The sequence below is a fragment of the Falco cherrug genome, chromosome 1 (assembly GCF_023634085.1).
Source record: "Falco cherrug isolate bFalChe1 chromosome 1, bFalChe1.pri, whole genome shotgun sequence".
NCBI classification, from domain to species: Eukaryota; Metazoa; Chordata; class Aves; order Falconiformes; family Falconidae; genus Falco; species Falco cherrug.
This window is the reverse complement of record NC_073697.1, coordinates 40,415,702-40,435,653: the sequence shown is the minus strand read 5'-3', so window position 1 is coordinate 40,435,653 and position 19,952 is coordinate 40,415,702. Positions and strand designations below refer to the sequence as shown.

The window sequence follows — 19,952 nt, the reverse complement described above, 5'->3', positions numbered from 1 at the left end:
TTTCTTTCTTTCTTTTAACCATGGGAAAATGTGTTCCCTAGGAAAATCTGAGGTCTGCAGGCAGAAAAATAAAGTGCTAAATAGCATTTTAATATTACTTTCTTTGTGGTTTTTTGTTTTAGCTGGGTGCATTGAAATGATGGCTCCTTGACTGCTCCCTCCATCACCAGCTGCTCTCTGGGAGGACAAGAAACCTTGGTGGCTTAGGTGGGGTTCTTCTTATTGAACTTGAAGCTAAGCCAAAGCAGGTTTAAAACTGTCCCCTGGATTTGTTTCATAGTCCTTAGAGATAACATTGATCTGTAGAGAGGGTGAATGTCCCTTTGGACCTGTAAACCTGTCTCCACTGATTTAAAGGCAAATTTCAGAAGCCCAGGTGAAAACCAGGTGAACCGAAACCCATCTCCTGCAGCCTGCGGGACCATCCCTTTCTGGTGCATGGGCAGGGAACAAGTGAGAAACAGTCTGTTTCTCTTCCTGTCCAGAGTCGCTCTGGGAAGACCCTTTTCTGTTTTCTTAATAAAAGCAGGTAAAATGGAACAGAAGCACCTGGGGCTTTATTTTAGTCCTCATTTTACTTCCCCTGGAATTATCCTTAATAAGCATTTTATTTTCCACTTGCTATATTTTATTGCAATTTTTAAAATTCCTGATTTGTCACTGTTGTTTGGAAGCCAAACTGTATCAAAAGCCCAGTATTTTTCTGGGGGAATGACTTTCTGTTTTCCAGCCTGCTCTTGTATCGGAGGGTAGCTTTTTTTGCTCCCCACGGCTGCTTCAGCCTTGGTGGCACATCGCTGAATTCAGCCCCTTCTCTTTTAGCAGTGCACATCTCTAATCCCAGCACAAAGCAGGATCACTGATCCCTGTGTAAGGGATATGGGAAGATTTTCAGAGCAGATTAGTCAGTTACTGCACTTGAATTCTGTTCCTGCCCAAGTACCAAAATAAGAGCTCAGTAGATGTGTGCACAGCAGGTGCTGCTAAATGTCACATTGTTCCTGATACGCTGATGAGAAATTTTGGTCCCAGCTTCACACAAGCACAAATATCCCAGGTCAAATGCAGCACTGTCTCTGCCTCATAATAATTTCCCTACCTTAAGAATATCCTTATTTTACACTGTGAGGCAGTGAGTTTACATCATTTTCCAAAACCTGAGAGACACCCAGAAACAGATGCTGTAATCCCTCACCCAGTGGCACAGCATTCAACCTGCAGATTAGGCACTTTTGGGGGAGTTCACCAGATTTCTTTTTGTTATTTGGGAGGGGGTTTTGTTCATTTGTTTGTTTGCTTTTTTGTTCTAGCCCTATCTGACTATAATGAAAATTTATTGGTAATGTGATAGCATATAACAAACTCAACTAGAGCTCCGGACCCCCTCGAGTCAGGTACTTAATTACTAACAGGCTTTCCAGCACACATTAAGCATTGGCCTGGCTGGGTCTGTAGGGAGAAAGAATGAAGCTATATCAGGAGAGGAAGATAAATTTCCTTGCATTAGTCCCAGGAGGGTGGTAACTCTGAAGCTGCTTTACCCAGTGCGTATGCCTCCACACTCCACGCTGATGGATTGGTCCCCGAGTTGTCACTTCACATGCACTTCGCCTGTGGAGACTCACATCACCTTTTGCAGATGAGGGAATCCAACCCTTAGGGCTTCCCCAGCTCCAGAGTAGCCCTCAGACCTTTACAGTCCTACACTTTCCTTCTCCCAGCTTCTGGATTGCCTATTAAGCTTCACCTGCATCTTCTGTCCAACCTCTCTTCTCCACTTCCCACCTTCAGATCAGAATCAGCTCAGGACATTCCCCGCTGTTCCCTTCATACACCTTCTGGCCCTGATGGAGAAGTCTCATGTTGCCAGTTTAATGCAATTCCCAATTGTTTTCCCAAAACAGCAGCAGACTCCCTAAGGCCGGATCCTAGAGGAGTTCCTCATCTGGGTCTCAGGAGATTTCCATCAGCTTTTCTCTGAAATTAACATCCTAAATCATCAGAAAAAGGAGACGAGCTTTCTAATTTAATAGGGAAAACCAAGAAATCCTCTGGGAATGGAGCACCCAACCACCTTTCAGGAGTTTCTTGGGGCAGCACAGCTTGTGGCTTTAAGGTCTGCTAAAGTCTGCTAGCTCCCGAGTCATCCCCTCACCTTCCCAAAAGAAATCTGCTCTTCTCCCTTCCTTTCAGTAACCTGATGTCCTGGTTGAAATAAAACCTTTTCTTCCTAACACACAGCTCAAGTTCCCCCTTATTCCAGCTCACGGCAAGGTGGAGAACAATGCCTTTCCACTCCCTCGAAGGTATTTATAGGCTGTGAGCACTGTGACACCCTGAGCACTTTTTCCCACACAAAGGAAAGTTCAGCTGAGATGGCTCTACCTGTGTCCTGTCTCTGAAAGATGATGTGGCTGTGACAGGCACACCAAGGTGTGCAGTTTGTCTCTCAAGCAGCCTGGCTGGTTATGTTCTCGTACCCAGAGGAAGAAACAAAAGAAATGGATTGGAAGAGGAAGGGAAAAAAAAAAAAAAAACACTACCATGAAATTGCTATAACTCATGTGTCAAATCAACTAACCCTTGCAAGCAGGAGTGTAATTCCTCACCGTGCAGAGGAAACACTTAGGCAAACTCAGCCTTGTCTGGAGCTTTACACAAACAGGTCAAATGGCTTTGATTCATTCCAAGCCCTGTCTAATAATTCAACATGCTGGTTTGCTCTCCTCTCCATTAGTAGATGGCAAACACATCTTCCTAACCTGCAGCCTTTATTACAGAAGACTCCGTGTGCATGGATTTATGTCACCTCATGCCTTGTGACACCTTTTTAAGGTGCCTTCTGCTGTACATACTGAACATTAAAGGAAAACACAGACAGCAACAGAGGAAAAAATGTGTGGTGCTACAGGAGACATCTGCTACCTATTTCCAGATTGCAGGTAACCGACTCAGCTGTATAATATCTGAGAGATATTGCTGTGAAGGCTGTCAGGGGGAGGCACATTTTTCTTCACATGCATGGAAGTTAAAATCTCGGAAGAAATAGCTAGCCTGTTATTAAGACTTGTTTATCCAAAGTCACAGAGACAGGTAGCTCTGAGAAGCCACGAGTTTCCTCCTGGCTTTTTTCTCTGGGGCAAGTCTGAAGAAGGGGGCAGGTTGGCTGCAAGGCAAATTGTTGCATCTACAGCCAACACGTCAGGAACCAATCTGCAGGTCTTGGGCACCAGTTAAGGGTGATGCAGATGAGCAATGGATAAAAATTATAGTTATAAACATGGTGGAGCTGATATTTATGGAGCCTCCAGTATGGGTAGCAGGAGGGGGAAAAAAAATATAGCAAAACATTCAATAAAGTCTGCCAAGGTAAAAGAAGATGAATTGAAAAATTCAAACCCCTTTATGATTGATTTGACTCTTTATGTAAAATTCTCACGAATGGGACCACATGAACTCTGTACGAGTGGTGGCCTAGACACCAGGTTTGCTCCAAAAAATTCACAGCCATCATCCAAGTAAAGGCTCCCTTCCCATGAGGCTGTAGCTGCCCTGTGTTTCTTTTGCTCTGATTAATCAAGGATGATGGGATTTCCCAGGTGGCTGCTGCAGAGGCATCAGCCAGCCTCATTTGATGCAAAGCCTGAAGCAAAGCCTGATTACTTTGCAGAGTTTGTGTGCAGTTTGCCATCTCTGAAGGCACCCTGGAGCTCTCCCAAGACCTGTCCCGAGCATTTTCTGGGTCCAGTTCAGCTCTGAGCCTCTGGAGACCTCAGATCACGCAGACAGGGACTTGCAAAAATGCTCCCATTGCTGCCTGTCTGAAGAGTTGAGCACTTCCGACAGGCACCTCCACCCTTTCTGGGTTTTGCAGCCATTAGCAGCTAAATTCCCTTGAGGCAGAAGAGATCTGAAACGTGTGTGCAATGCTTCCTGCAAGGCGGGCTGCAGCGTGGGCCGCTTACCGTTAAAGACCTGTGGCTTGGACAGAAACATTAAACTTGAATCTTGACTCGAATTTTGCACTCGGCCTTTTTCTTCATTGTACAAGTCATGGGAAGAGAGGAGGAAAGCAAAACCCACCAGTTTCTCAAGGTCTTAACTCACAGCCCTTTAGCATCTGGACCTGTTTAAAATCCCATCCCAAAGTGGACTTCCATCCCCGTGGGGGCAAAGAATAGATGGCTTAGCCTGGCGATGTATGCAAGATGAGCAATTTGATCCTGCTTTTGGAAGAAGCACCAGAAAACCTGCCCCATTCCTTTCTCCTCAGTGAACTGGACCCATCATCTTGAAACCAGCTGCCTGCACTTGTGTCTCAAACCGACCCCCCAGCCCATATGTCAGCAGTCACATGGGGAGAGCTGCTAATAACTCTGTCAAAGCTCTCAGTGAGGGCAGGTATTGCAGACAGGATTTTCCAGTTGGATTCGATAAATCAAAACCACAGCACAACTATTTTCACTGCATCTTTCATGCAAACTGCTTTCCAGATGGCTTTGGACAGAAAGAGGAATATGCGCACTGAGGAGCTACCTGTGGAGGAAAAAGAGGGATTCGCACGAAGGCAGGTGAAAAGGGGTGAGACTCAGGAGTGACAGGATATTGCCACGGGAGTTTTGAGCTGGGGAATACATATCTAATCCAAGAGGACACAGGGAAACACTTTTTCCCCCATGAGGACAGTTAAGCAGCAGATAAGGGGCCCAAAGGTATTTATTCAGTCTCTATTTCTGGGGGTCATTCATTCCTTCAAGCTACCTCCTGCAGGCAGCTAAATCCCAGTCCCCCCAACAGCTCCAGTCAGGTGAACCAGAGAGCACAGGAGATGATCAGGCTCTGAGGACACACCAGAGGTCTGCCCATGACCTGCACCTTGCATGGATGCCATTCCCAGCACCAGGGAAAGATGTGTCACTGCTGAGGGACTGCAGGACCTCCAAGGCAGGTCTGCAGCTGGAGTAGGACTTCTTACCAGCTCAGCTCCAGTAAGATGCAGGGAGATGTGTGAAAATATTCATGAAGATAACTTTTTTTAATACCTAGCAAGCTCACTACAGCTCAGCAACAGCCAGCTGTGGCATCATTTGTTATTAGATGCAAATCCTGGAGGAGCCACAGGTGATTTACACATAATGTCACCTTAGAAGATACCTATCCTTCCTGCATGCTCATTTTTTGTTCTTCGTGGCAATCCTAGGTTCTTACCCAGGACAAATGGTGGCTTCACATTCTGTAAACCCTTCCTGCTCTCCATAAAATAGTCCTCGGTCCTTGCCCTCCATCACCTTGACCACCACAACCGCCTCCTGGACACACTCTCCCGCCCAGTCACACCAAACTTGGTTTTCCTTCTTTTCCACCTCCAAGACCTAATGCTCATCCATGGCTCCACTTCCCATCCACCTCTCAAATTCTTCAGCTCAACCATGATTTTCCACCCTGCTTTCACCAGGACTCCAGACCCAGCACACCCATATTTGAACCTTTAAAGCTGTGATAGTCAAAAGGGATGAAGGCGGTCCTCAACTAGGTGGTGGAAATGCCTTCCCAACCCTCTTCCCTCACCCACTATCACAGCTCCCACCATCAGCCCATCCAGGCTTGAAGTTCACTGCCAGGAGGTGTTACCAGGGGGGATTTTGACAGATGCATTTGAAACAAGGGAGCTGTACTGAACTGAAGATTGACATGAACAAGCTTTTCATAGTTTTGTTCCTTTTGATTTTTTCAGTGAAAAGCGTCCTTCTAAAAATATTGTTTTAGCAGGAGAACTACCTTTGAATTTCTCCTCTCCCACTTTTGGGTTGAGAAGGAAGAGGTCACTTTGGTTTTTTTAAGGAAGCAAAAGGAATAGAAAATCCAGTGGAGGGAAAAAAAGATCATGGATATTTTGGTAGCAAAGTATTTTTATCAAAAGGTGGCAAAGTTTAGTGACATTATAAGTCATGTTTAAAAATGACCAAGTGGAAAGTTATAAAAATGAGCAAGTCTTGTGTGAAAATGACGAAGGGAATTTCAGCCACAATAGAAGTCATCTGTGGAAATTGCCAGGAAGGCAGAGATGGTATTTCTGTCTCCAAAAGCAAAATAAAACACTATCACAGTAATTCATACTAATTATTAGACTTAACTAGTACTAATTTTTATCTAGCAGTAATTATTATTTAAGGCTCCAGAGCTCTGGAAAAAATACTTTATGGGTGTGGCAAGCTCCTTGCAGAGGAATTTGCATGGTGTTTGAGGACAGCCTGTTGAGGGAGAAGTTTTATTTCTCCTCTGCACCAATACAGAGAGACATAAATATCACATTCTTATTGATGCAAATAACGGATTGCTCCTGTCAGAACTGACAAAGGCACTAATTTAAGGAGCATTTCCCTCTCTCAACATGCACAGACGCATTTTTCAAGAGATTTTTGCTCTCCCCCTGGGATCTGAGTTCCCAAACCAGGTGAAAATCCGCCAGACAATCTCTTGTGTTTGATTGCATCTGTGAAGAGCCTGTGGGAAACATATGCCAGAAATTATGCTAACGACCAAGTGCAGTAAAACTTGCCAGGTAAACGCAGCAGTTGTCGGCAAAAGACAGCCCAGATGCCATTTCAGGATCCTGGACCATCTAAGTGGTCCAGAAATGGCTCTTGGTCCCATGGGGACGTGACAGCAAACTACTGCTTTCAACTCTAGCCCAGATTTTCATTCTCATCCTTCAATTCTTACTATGTTAGTGGGGGGACTGCTGTGTCCTCTGAAAGCTGCAAAAGGGATGGGCAATGCTTTGGGGGCTAGTTACAGGTGTAACCCGGTGTCCTTGTAAAATCAGTTATATTCTTTATATTTCATTATATCATTGCTTTCTAGAGCACTGATTTTAAATAAAGTCTTCCTGAATGCCCCACCACTGTCCTGTGGATGGGATTCCTAGCCAGTAACACACATGCAAGGAAATATCAGGGGACACTACAGCAGCAATGAACTTCACCAAAGCCACATCCCTGTCCCCAGCTGTGTGCTGCCCTGTTCTGTCCCTGCCGCTGCTGCTGGTGAGACAGGTCAGGGAGCTGATCTGGCTGAAAAGTGGTTGAGGAGAATTAAAACTGTTCAACTGTATAAGTTGAAGGGTCACTCTGCATGCCTGTGCCACCAGAGAGCTGGGTATGGAGTAGCCGCGGGAGCTCTCCGTCCAGGCTGGATGATGCTGATGCTCCCTAGTCCCACCTCGGAGAACCCTAATTTCTCCAAGCTGCCTTGTCCACCTGGGATCATCCTGAAAAATGGCAGGGGGTGGACACACAAAAAGCAAGCCTCTCACACTGCAGTCCACATGGTGTGCAGCCAGCGTGGATGAAGCTGGGAATTGCCATGCCTGCAGTCGTGGCAGCTGCCACCTACAGCCCAGCACCCCTGATCCCTGAGGGGGATCTCCCCAGGCACATATCAACAAGCAGCCTTCGTCCGTCTGTAACACAAACATCTAGAAAATACCTAGAGAGCAGGGTGAGGGCACTGAATGGCATCTGCTGGGATGGTGCTGAGCCTGCAGCTGAGATTCAGTCCTTCTGGAGACCCCTAGACCAGAAGGCCAAAAGGTGAATACTAGCTGATGACTTTGCTCTGGCTTGGACCGGAGGCAATGAGTGAATCCTTAACATCTGCCCACTATTCCCAAATGCACTGCTGACAATGGAGAGCTGGCCATTTGCTCTTTTCTTTAAGTCCAATTTCTCTAGAGAAAATCAATCATCCCACCAGTCAATCAGGCAGTCAATCAGTGAGTCAGTCAATCTGAACCACTTGGAAAATGGATCCTGCAGAGACCGGGACTCCCACCCAGAGGCCCCGTGAGCCTTGCAGGAAAAATCCCCAGCTCTGAGGGAGGCTGAGACCTTCCCTACCCCAGAGCACAGCTCCAGCCCCTGCGAGGCAGCAGCCATCCCAACCTGGGGCATGTTCAGGTCTCCTTGAGCTCCAAAGCCCTGGAGCAAAGCACTCCCTGGCTGGAGATGCCCCCCCTTGGGGGGTCGGACCGCCACCACCACCACCACCACCTCCCCCGACTTTGGGACTCGCAAGAGTTGCTGCTGCTGACATCTAGTGACAGGGAAAGCTGGCAAAAGGAGTTACCTGGAGCTCTGACAAAGCCTTCCCCACAGAGGGAAAAAACCTACTCGTGGTCTTCCCAAGGAGGTGGGCTCTCGGCAGGAATGGTCGGGATGCGGAGGAGGCAATGCCGGGCCGGCTGGGATGTCCCAGCCACTTCTATAACATCCCAAGACCTTCTCCTTCCCCGGTGACCACCCGAAGAGGACCGGCGCATCCTACCTCCTGCCGCCTTCCCCCCCCAACTCCCAGTCTTTCCAGGTGTATTTAAGCACAGACTCATTCTTGGGTTTGATATCTCAAAGAAGCACAGAGGGTGGAGTGGGGGACATTAAATTAAAATATCCAAAGGGGAGCTGTCGGGGTTGCAGGCAGGCAAAACCAGGCAGCAAGGCAGCTCCCAGCCGCGGCTGCCCGCTGCCGCTGCTCCAGCCCCCGAGCTGCAGCCCCTTCACGCACGGCTCTTCCCAGGGACGCGGGGAGCCCCGGGAACTGCACGCAGGAGAACCGTCTGCTCCCAGCTGGGGAGAAGCAGGATGCCAGCGGGATGCTCAAAGCACGGGTGCTACAACCCACATCCCCGCCGATACGGGCGGCATCCCACGGGGGACAGCAGCTCCCAACCGTGACAGCGGACGGGAGCTTCTATAGGGATGAAGAGACATCTGGGGTCCTTAGCTCCCGGTGCAAGTCAATAAAATAAAAAAGAAAGAAAAAAAAAAACCAAAACCCAAACAACTGAGGACAGCCCAGTTTTAGGGGAAAGCGAGGAAATCTGCGGTGGGCAGCCCTGAGCACACACAGGCACCCACGCCGGGGTCAGGTCGACGCTCAGGACACGGCGCACGGTGCTGCACAGCTCAGCGGCGGGGCTGGGGCTTGCCCGCCCGCTCCCACCGCCCCCGAACCCCCATTTTCCAGCTTCCCCATCACCCTAGGGCTTCCCGGTGCTGTGCTAAATCTGCCTTTTTCCCCTAAGCACACACCCCTCAACAACACAATCCCTCCGAGCTCCTTTTCCCGGGCAATTTAGCCATTTTCGCGGCGAACAGGACTATTCAGACAGTCGGAAAGATCCCAGAGCAAAGGAGGCAGCGGGAAGCTGGGGGATGCTCGCCAGCGCTCCTTGGGGATGGGGGGGTGGCCGAAATGCCCCCAGGCAAGCAAACCCCGGCAGAAAGTTGTCCCCCCGCTTCCTACGCGCTACTCACCCAGGAGGATCAGCGTGCAGAAGTAGAGGACGCCCCTCATCCTACCGCTCGGCGCAGCTCGGATCACCCCGACTCGGCACGGCTCGGACCGAGCGGCCCGGCACGGCTGGGCACGGCTCGGCACGGCCCGCGCAGGCGGTGCCGGAGGATGCGCGGCGGCTGGGCAGGGCGGGAGGCGTCCCCGCCGCCCCGGCCCGGCCCTCCGGGGCCAACGCTCACACCGCCGCCGCTCAGCCCCGCTCCGGCCCCGGGTCATGCCCGCAGCCGCCGGCCGCGCTCCGCCTCATCCCTCCGGGGCAGCCGCGGAGGGATTGAGCGCTTCCTGGCTTTATTTTTTTTTTAATTATGATTTATTATTTGATTTGCCTTAATTATTTTTTGCCTTCTTTCTTTATTGCTCCTTTTTCAGCAGTCAACTTCTGTCCGCGGGGTGCGGGCTCCGCCGTGCCCGAGCTGCGGGGCAGCCCTCGCTGCCTTCCCCGCGCTGCCTCCGCAGCCGCCCCCGCAGCCGCCCCCGCCTCTCCGCGGCCGCGGCCCCGTGGGGAGGGGCTTGGCGGGCCGGCCCCGCTCCTCCCCGCCTCCCCATCCCCTTCCCCAGGCCGGGGGGGAGGGGGGGCCGGGCTGGCCCCCAGCCCAGAGCAGCTGGTGGTCCTGTGCCTTGGGCAAGCCCCAAGCACGCCGGGACATATTGCCTTTCACCCTCTCCAGCCCCCAGCATGCCTTCTGCCCTCCTGGAGGGTCCCCGCATTCCCTCCACCCCCAGACCCCCATCCCTTTGCAGCCTCAGACAAGGCGCTCGTTCAGGATGACAGTCCCATCCCCTTGGAACTTGTGTCCTGGTCTTGACTGTTTGCTAGCAGAGACACAGCCCTCAAACCTTGGGCCACATCCCACCATCCCTCCCAGCCATGATACCCTCCATTAATCCCTTGCAACATGATCAACTTCCAAATTTCCTCCAGAAAACACCTCTGTAAATTCAGGATATGTGCTTCCATAACCCTCCGCCCTGGTCCCCACACCTCCTTCCCCGTGAGCACATCCAGACCCTGCAAAAGGTCCCTTACCACCAAACCCCTGGTGCTTCTCCCACCCCTCAGCACCCCCTGCCTTTAATCCACATGTCCCAGGCAGGTGACCCTCTTTTAGGAAGCCAAGCAGCAAAGCCTTGCTCCATAATCTTTATGATGATGAGTGAGCATCGTTTTCCGCCACCTCCATTTCATGCATGGAGTAGCTGAGACACAAAATGTGAAGTGATGTCTTCAGGTTCACCCAGTAATTAACTGACCGACAGAGTAAGAAGCCTTGTTCCCAGGTCAGTATCCTGTAAATGTGGCCACCCTCTTCCTCCTCCTAATGCAGGCTTGCCCTTTTCAAGGTCTCTTTTCCTGTTCGAGTGTTTGGGTTTTTTTCCTTTATTCCCTTTCCTTCTTCCTTTCATTTCCTCCCCTTCCTTTCCCTTCTTTCTCCTTTCTTTTCCTTCCCTTCCCTACTTTTCCCTTCTTTTCCATTTCTATCCCTTCTTTTTCTTCTCCTTTTCCTCCATTTTCCCTCTCTCCTCTCCTTTCTTTGTCCTCCCTTCCCTCCTTTTCTGACTCTCTCCTTAACACAGGGACCCCTCTGATGATTCAAAGAGGCACTGGGGCACTTCTTCCCCCACTGAAAGCTCAGGTAGTGCTTTTGAACATTTGCAGCGAGAGCTTTTCTTGACTGCTGGGTCAGGTATTTTAGCTAAACAGATATTTAAACACTCTGGGAAGGTTTTTTCGCTGGAGCTGTTCAGGGTTCTTAACTTGCATTTCCTTGTGGCATCACCTCATTAATCCTCCAGCAAGTTCCCCTAGAAAAACAGAGGAGTTGCACATTTTTATTTTTCATGAGCAAAACACTGAAGGGAAATAATTCATACAGCCATTTGTAAGTGTTACGTATAAAAGCATAAAGAAGTGGAGAAAATACTTCTTTTTCTTTCTTTCTTTTTTTTTTTTTTCCCTCTTGGCAAATCAAGAGGAAAGTGTGATTCCTGGCCTTCCTCTGCTTTTGAAAGTTGCTACTGTGTTCCAGTCTGCAGCTGTTCACTTAGTGAGTTTTCTGGTCCTCCATCAGAATCAAAAAGTAAATAAATGAATCTCTTTAATAACTGTATTTCACGTCCAAAATGAGCATTTGCTGAGCTATTCAGTGGGGAAAAAGAAAGTGTTAATAAAACCTGATTTTGAGTAAAAAAAGCATTCCTCTTGAGGTGGTGGAGGTTTTTTTGGGGTGGTTATTTTTTTTTACTTCTTAAAGAAGAGTATGATTATGTTTAAGGAAATTTCAAAATGAAATTGCAATGAGATGCAATTGAAACATCTATTTGGGAAACTGGGCAAATGATTGGATTTTTCTGCTTATTATTATTTTTAATTATTTTTCAGATTCTTTTCTAGTATTCTATTTTTGAAGTAGCTATTTGCCCAGGAAAAATTATATCACTGGAACATGTGTGTTTTTGTGGGCTTTTTAACAAATTAAAGAAATATTTTCCTTGGAAAATGCCTGCCCTCTCCTCAGGAAGGAGATATTCTGAAGTCTTTGCACCAAAGGGGGTGATCTGAGCCCCATCACACCATGCATTAAGGAAGGGATGGGCTTGGCTCAGTGTCCTACCTCACACGGGGTTGCTGAGAGCAGGGACATGGGGACTTGCTTTCCCTGGCACTGTGTCTCCTCCCCTTGTTGAGGCCTAAGCTTCAGGAAAGCCTTCCTTTTGGTCAAATCTGGGGTGCTGCATCAACCTCCTTCGCCTGCATAGCTGAAGCCAGAGGAGGCAATGTGAAGGCAGCCTTGCTGTCCCCTCTTGGGCGAAGGACAAGCTACAACCTCCCCCTCTAGACAAGGGGAAGCTGTCAAGGAATCAGTGCTATGAAAGCAACATTTCTTCCTAAGTCTGAAGAAAAAAAAAAAAAATAGAATAGCAGAGGGTTTTGGGGATGGGGAAAGTCCAGGCAGAGACAACCCCCACTGCCCACCCCAATGGGGAGGCATTTCCTGCCTTTTCTGTAATTACTTGTATGCGGGGAGGGGGACCCATGCACTGGGAAAAGCGACCAAGAAGAGACATGCTGCACATACTGTGGAGAGAGAGGGATCATTGTTCCTTCCTGCTTTATTTACCAGATCTGCGCTTTCTCCTAGTCATTGGGTGGATGCTGAGTTGAATAGAGTTAAGGAAAAAAAACAGTCCATCCATGCACATACACATACCCCTCCAAAAATTAGCTGCTACCTTTCCTTACAAATGAATCAAGGTATTGATCAGTCAGGTGGAAAAATATCCCATTGTTGCTCATGTTAGGCCTATCCCAAAAAGCTGCTCCCTAGACAACAGATTTAGCAAAGGCAATGAAAGAAAGGATTGTTTGGGTAAGTCTGTGGAGAAATCACTGGGCAGAGAAGGCACATAAAATATGCTGATTAAAATAAACACACTTGTGAGAGTGAAACCGGTTACAATGGAAACTGGAACACAACTTTGGTCCAACTTCCTTGAGTAAGATTGAAGGACCCTACCATGCACACTCCCATGACAATAGATGATCCCTTAATCCAAAAATAGCCATAGAAGCAAGGCAAGAGAATTGTAGCTGTCTCTTTTGATGATGATAACTGAGACATTAAGGGATTCAGACAACTCATGAAAGCTGGAAAACAGCCAGGACCATTCCAGAATATCCATCCTTCTGTCCCAGGACTGTGCCTGTGTACAAATATCTCTTGCTTCAAGATGCCTCTCCAGGAAACAGTGGCAGACTTTTGGCCCATGGCACACTGGGGACAAGACGAACCATTGCTGGCCAGGAGAAATGGGGATTTTAGACCAAGAAGCTGTCTAGAAAACTGGGGTGGGAAATGCAAGAATCTGTGGAACCTGTTTAGAAGAAAGCCACGCAGACATGGAAAGATGCACCGGGCAGTGTGAGGTGGCAAAAAGTCCCATGCACTGACTCTTTTGATCTCCAAAACTGGGAAAGACCAGAGTACTTCCCACCCCAAATGTTTCCAGACCTCACTGTTTGGAATCATTTGGAAAACCTCAAAATCTGGACTAAGCTAGGGGGGAAGGCAACACACTTTCAGGTCAGCTTTGCAAGTTTCCTTCATGTGGCTTTAAAAAAGCCTGCTGCTGCCGATTGATAGGATTGCTCAAAACTTCTGGAAAGCCACCCAGCCTCACATCAGTTATGTATAAACCAAATTACTGTAAAAACACAGAAACCCAAACCTTCTTCACTTCAGCAATAATCCGAGTTTCCAAATTGGATACCATTTTGCCCCTCAGGGTCAAAACACACAAGCCCTAAGCAAAAGTTTGTGCACGAAGAGAAATATTTACCAAAGCAACCTGCAGAACAAAACAGGAATACACTACCTGCTGTACCCAGGATGCTCAGGAACAGGAGGAATAAGGATGAACTGTTGTTCCTTCATTAGAAACATTTGGCAGTCTAGCCCAGGAAGAAAATGTAGCAGAGGTAAATCCAGCTGGGCAGCCCTAGGGACAGAGGAAGGAGTGATGGGCATCAGAGAGGTAAAGGTAAGACAAACCTTGTTTTGTAGGAGGAAAAATGAGGAGGTGAGCCAAAGGAGGTGGATCAGAGGCAGGAGGGCTTTGCTGGAGGTGTTAAAGCTCAGGGAGTGAGAAGGATAAACCCAGAGCCCAAGGGATAGCTAGCACCAGGGTACTGTTTCTGAGTCAGCCAGCACAGGATACTCTGTAGTAGTAGGGTTACTGGATAAGTTCTCAGATGACACCCCTCCCAATGTACATGCACTTGTAGGACCCTCATCTGATGCCCTTCAGGGGGACAACATAGAGCAGGAGTAGCAGCTTTCAATGGAAGTCCATAGCATATTTGCCACTAGGATTTTGATGCTGCTAGACCTTTTCCCAACAACTTCCTTCAAAAAACATTTCCACCTGCCCAGTCAGCTAAGAGGTTGTTCTCACTCGCTTCATCTATACCATATGATGTAAGATGTCCATCAGCTTCTGTAGATTGGGTGACTTTAACCTGACTACGTTGTTTCTTCAGCCTGGAGAAGATAGAATATACAGACAGAGAGGACAGATATCTATTTATTTGTGCAGAGTGAATGGAGATCACCTGTGTTCTGCCTCATCCCATAACAAAGTAAGGGCCAGGAAATGAAATTAGAAGGAATAAGATCCAAAACTGATTTGAAAAAAGTGGATCATCAGTGTGTTGTTGCCTTGATGTAGGATTTTGTAACTGTTAAAAGCTAACGTGGTTTCAAAAAAAACCCCCAAAATAAACCCTGGACAATTTCACTGAAGAGCCCTTCAGCAAGAGTAAGTTAAACACAGAGACCTCACCTGTGGCTCAGGAACTCCCAGAGCTGCAAGAATGGAAGTTAGGGGAGTTTTTTGAAAAGGTTTTGCCCTCTACTATCCTCATTCTTTTCCTTGGGCATCCATTACTAACCATAGTCAGAAACAGATTAAGCTTTCCCTGATATGGAAAAGCTGCTGTGATGTTCATCCTCATCAGCTGTGCTTGGGCACCAGCTTGCATTATCTGCATCACCTGTTCAATAAGGTGCTGGTTTTAAGAAGGAAAGGCAGGAAGAGGGTCTTTGTTCTGTCTTATCAGCTGTTTGTGAGAGCATAAGAGCTGTGAATTGGACATTTGTCTGGGTTTTGTCTGTTCAGGAAGGGTTCCCCTTGCTCCTCTGTATTGCTTGCAGGTGTGTTGTTGTAGAACTCTGGTTGCTGAACTTCTGGGATAACATCACACAGACCTATTAAACTGGGCTAGCAGCAGAGTGAGTTACTACCATTTAGGAGAAAATAAACCTCAGATGAAACAGTAACTGTGGCTGCTGTGAAACTTTTCTAGGAAAATCTTCATTCTTCCAAGGACTCTAGAGTGTCTCAGCACCTGTAGGGTGTTTACATTCATTGCTAAGCAGGTTTGACTTTCCAGGAAAATGCAAGGTCCTTGGGAACCCTCGTATGTTTTGCAAACTCTGCTCCTTTGGTGAGACCCTGGAAGGGTGGAGCTCCCAGCAGGTCTGTTGGGGAACTATGCTACCTTGCAGTGTTACACCATCGGTAAACAGAGCAAATCCCACTCCTCGCTTTGCTGGAGTGCAGCCAGCCCTTGGGTGGGATACAGCAGGATTGTTCTGCCACAGTCTGCAGTTTTTTTGAGATAAACAAATGGAAAAGGAAACTTCAGGGATGTAATGACCCCAGTCCCCCTGTACTCTTCATATGTCTGTTCACGGGATACATTAAAAACACAGAAGGTGGGCAAACATTGTAAAGTGAAATGAAGGAAGAGATTATGCTGATATTTAGTTATATGTTTTGTTATAATGGAGGTAAGATCCTTTGGAAAAACTAAATATTTTACCTTTGCTTTCAGTTAAGGTGAGCTATTGAAGGGAGTGGCAAAAGCAAAGTGCCCTGAGAAAGAAAATGCCCTGAGAAGTGAGTACTACAGGGAACCTCTATCCCAAAAGGCACCACATCAGAAGGACCAGCTACTATCCATCACCAGATCTCTGAGGACCAACATGCACAACTTTGGACCTGGAGGCAGGGACATGAAAGGAAGCTACTGAGTCAAGGTGCAGCCTCCGGACTGGGGACTAGCAAAACCAGGGCTTACATCTGAAAGAGAGAGGTAATCCAAGAGATGCCAGAGATGCGTATCTCTGCTCTAAAGCTCACTGGGCTTTGTAATAGTACCGAGGGAAGGGGGCACTAACAACACAGGGAGTGGCTAATAGATCATAGTGTGCAAACCTGGTATTTTCTTGGATGAAATAAATTTTTTAGTAAGGGGAATAAAAGGAGGGCATCTGAAAGATCTCCTTTCTTTAAATTTTACATGAAAGATTGATGCAGTGCCATGGGGTAACCTTGTTACTCCAGTGGGAGAAGACAGGGTTTGATGAGGGAACCATGTCAAAATAAGGAAGTGACTAACGGGGAAATTATATTGAACAGTTCTGGACTGGGGAGCCCATCTATTAGCAGAGTTTCTCCTGGGTCTGTCTTGCAATTGATTTGTTTAAGGTTTGCAATAACAATTTTGGCCCCCAAGGTGGAAATGAGGTGTTAATGAAGTCTGTTGATGGAACAAAGCCAAGAAACCTCCGTGAAATGTAGGCAGAGCTGAATATCACAGAGAAGACCTCGAGAATGAGCAGAAACAGGATGAAATAGCACAAAACGTACAGCTGTGAACCTGAAAGTAATGGCTTCCTTAAACACGGTATTTAATAAGCCATTTCTCTGTTGGAAATCACTCCCAGCTTCAGCCATGGCAATGTCAGCTGGTAAGGGACATACACACCTAGACCGAGGGGCAACATTTCTGGGTACCTGACTAAAACCAGGCACTTGGGCCACCTGAAAATGCTGGAAGTACCATACCAAGGTGCAGAAGGTGACTTTAACCAGCCCATAAGCATCTCAAAAATCAAACAGCCTGTTGCTGGAGGCTTCATACTCATCATCCCATCACCTCCCTTGTAAAGTGTGGGGAAGGAAGAACTGTTTTGGGAAAAATCCCTGGGCTAGAGAGACCCAACCAAGTGCTGTCCCTGCCAGGAGGTGACACAGTGTCTGGTCCAGCTTCTGACTCCTGAGATGGAGCCGCTTCTCCTAAATCCACTTACGATGTGCAAACAGTCTTGTCAATAGCAGCTTGCCAAGCTGTGTGCTGAACTGTGGCTTTCTCTGGGCTGCAGTAGCCTTGGTAACTCTCAGAGAAAAAAATAACCTAATTTTCTCTTTCATCCATAAGCCGAACCCTTTAATTTGCTTTCAAGTGAATTAAACATAAGCCTCCATTTTTCTAATTCCTTTGTCCTAATTTAAAAGTACTGACATTTATCAAAGGATTTTTCTAGATTTCCTGTTTTCAGCTCATTGTTTTAGTATTTTTAAAATAAACCAGAAACTGACATTTTTATTGCTGAAATGCTTTCCTTCCCTCCTCCTTTTCTTAATAACATGGTGTTAGTCTGTTAATTTCTGAACTTTTCCTAATAACAAGGAGAGTAGTCTGTCCTGCTGTATAACCAAGGTGACCATGTTTTATAAATGAGCTACACAATCATTGACTTGTGTAATACAAGAGGATATTTGAAGGCAAACAACCTCATTCAGATGTCCTGAATGCTGTCTTAGTCCCTTTAATGTTCAACACCCTGAAGGACCCATGGTTCATCCCATGCAGCTACTGGAGGTACCAGATACTTGAGAACAACCACAATGCAATGAAAACATCTATGTACCAGAGCCAATTTGCTTGCATTTCCAGAAACAGCAGCTGCCTAAATAACATTGAGCCTGCAAAGTGGGTTTGGTGCCCTTGACCCAGCAGCTTACCTTTTCTGAGAAATGAATTTCTCTTGTTCAGTGTTTGCACAATATCGCACACATTGAGGACATATTCTCAGGGCTGGAATGAGCATAAACAGTGCAAAATATAACCTGGGGCAAAGGATCATCTTCCCCGTGGTTGGAGGCCCTCTTGGGAAGTCTGTGTGTTTGCTTTCCAAACTTGTTTTTCTTTTAGTAAATCATGGGGCTGATGGAACAGCCTCAAAGCTGATGGGCAGCCCTTGGGCACAGAAGTCCTCTGTTTATCCACTGGCACAGAGGGTTGAAGCTGGAAACATTTCCCACACGGCTTTGCTAGCATGTCTGAGAGCTTTCTCAGAAGGACAAGAGGACGAAGTTCACCCATCTTTAGATGACAGCTCTTCTCCAAGCAGTGCTATTCTTCATTCCAGCACCAGGCTGTTTTTCAGTGGTTCATGACAAATCTCCATTTTCCCTCAGAATTTTGCATTGTATTTTCATCTCCTTTCTGACACTCATAGCCATTCCATCACGCATGAAGTTATCTAAGAGCATCTGATCATCCATCAGTGTCAATCTTGGGTCTTGGCATTTGGGGAGAAATGATGGGAAGTTCTTAGCACTAGACCTAATTCAACATCTCTCATGAATTGGTCCAGTCAAGATCAAATCCTGAAGCTCACACTCCAGTGACATTACATCTGTTTAGAGAGCTCCCCGTCTGTGCTGAGGACTAGAGAGATCACCATCATAATAAAAACTATATAATAATGGATTTATACTTTCAACATGTGAAGCAGGTAGGGATGTACTAAGCTCAGAAAGAGGACCAGATATTGCAGAATATGTATTGTATGAGGGGAAGAAAGAATTTGAAATCAAGTTTAAACCAAGATTTTCTTATCCTTTTGCTGGGATTTGGGAGCATCTGCCATGAAATATTCTTGGGACCTTGGGTTGGTCCAGTGTGGAGCATAAGCTTACCCTCTTGTAGTCGTGGCAATTTCCACATGGCGTCCAGTCTTGCACACAGTGCCTCCTGCTTTGGATGGAATGATAGACGAGTTAGACCAGTATGTGTAGGGTTGAATTACTGTCAGAGGGTGTGTTAGGTCTTGGACTAAACTGCCTGGAGCCAGGACCTCATACCATAAAGCAAAGTGGAGAAATAGGCTTGAGAGCAAACATAGACTCATAGGATTGCTCAGGTTGGAAAAGACCTTTAAGTTAATCATCCAGTCCAACCATTAACCCAGCACTGCCAAGGCCACCACTGAACCATGTCCCCAAGCACCATAGCTACATGGTTTCTGACGACCCCCAGGGACAGTGACTTTCCCCCGTCCCCGGGCAGCCTGTGCCAGCGCCTGCCAGCCCTCTCGGTGTAGAATGTTCCCTCACACCCAATCTCACCCTCCCCTGGCGCAACGTGAGGCCGTTTGCTCTCGTCCTGTCGCTGGTTCCTGGGGAGCAGAGACCGACCCCCCTGGCTACAGCCTCCTGCCAGGCCGTTGCAGAGCCACCGGGTCCCCCCCAGCCCCCTTCTCTCCAGGCTGACCCCCCTAGCGCCCCCATCTCAGCCCCCCCCAGGCTGGTGCCCCAGCCAAACACTGAGGGGCTGGAGCATGTCCAGAGGCGGGCAGCCGGTGTCTCCAGGAGATGCCGTGGGAGACGGTGCCAGAGGCTTCACTAAGGCCCAGGCAGACACCGGCCACAGCCTTTGCCTGTCCACTGAGAGGGTCACCCTGTCATAGGACATCAGCATTGAGGATCCCATAATTTCCTCATTTCCACTGGCAGTAGCTTGGGTTCAAGCCTTCAGTGCAGAGGAATGGAAGAAGAGCTTAGCATGGGAGCATGTGTTATGTAACTCTGTTGCTATCAAATCCATCTAAAGTGCCTCTTGCCAGGAGCTGAACTCTAAAAGGAAAAAACATGTATGTTGTTTTTGAGTGGAGTTCCATCCCTCATTCCCTGATGGACATTTTCTGTGGAAATGCTTTGCAAATTAAAAAAAATAATTGTTATGGAGTTGGAAAATTCCCTTTTAAAAAAGTAAAGTAAGGTCTTAATCTCTTCTGGTAGCAATTAGGAATACAGGGTACTGGTGCCTTTGAAATTTGAGCCTCTTATTTAACTGTCTAAATAGAGATTTAATTTTCCTGCTTTTGGCACCTAAGCTTGAAAATTTTCTTCTTACAGATGAAAACAGAACATTATAGAAATTGAGGCTGTGCCATTTTTTTCCTTCT

General features: G+C 47.4%; 1 protein-coding gene across 1 annotated transcript in view; it reads right to left on the bottom strand.

Annotated features, from left to right (window-relative positions):
* The window catches only part of GFRA4 (GDNF family receptor alpha 4), a 76,130-nt gene extending 66,307 nt beyond the window's left edge, over positions 1-9,823 (bottom strand). The window contains exon 1 of the mRNA XM_055724384.1: positions 9,315-9,823. Within this exon, the coding sequence (XP_055580359.1) occupies positions 9,315-9,570 (256 nt within the window). The 5' untranslated portion in view covers positions 9,571-9,823. The remainder of the gene's footprint in view (positions 1-9,314) is intronic.
* Between the last annotated feature and the right edge of the window lie 10,129 nt (positions 9,824-19,952).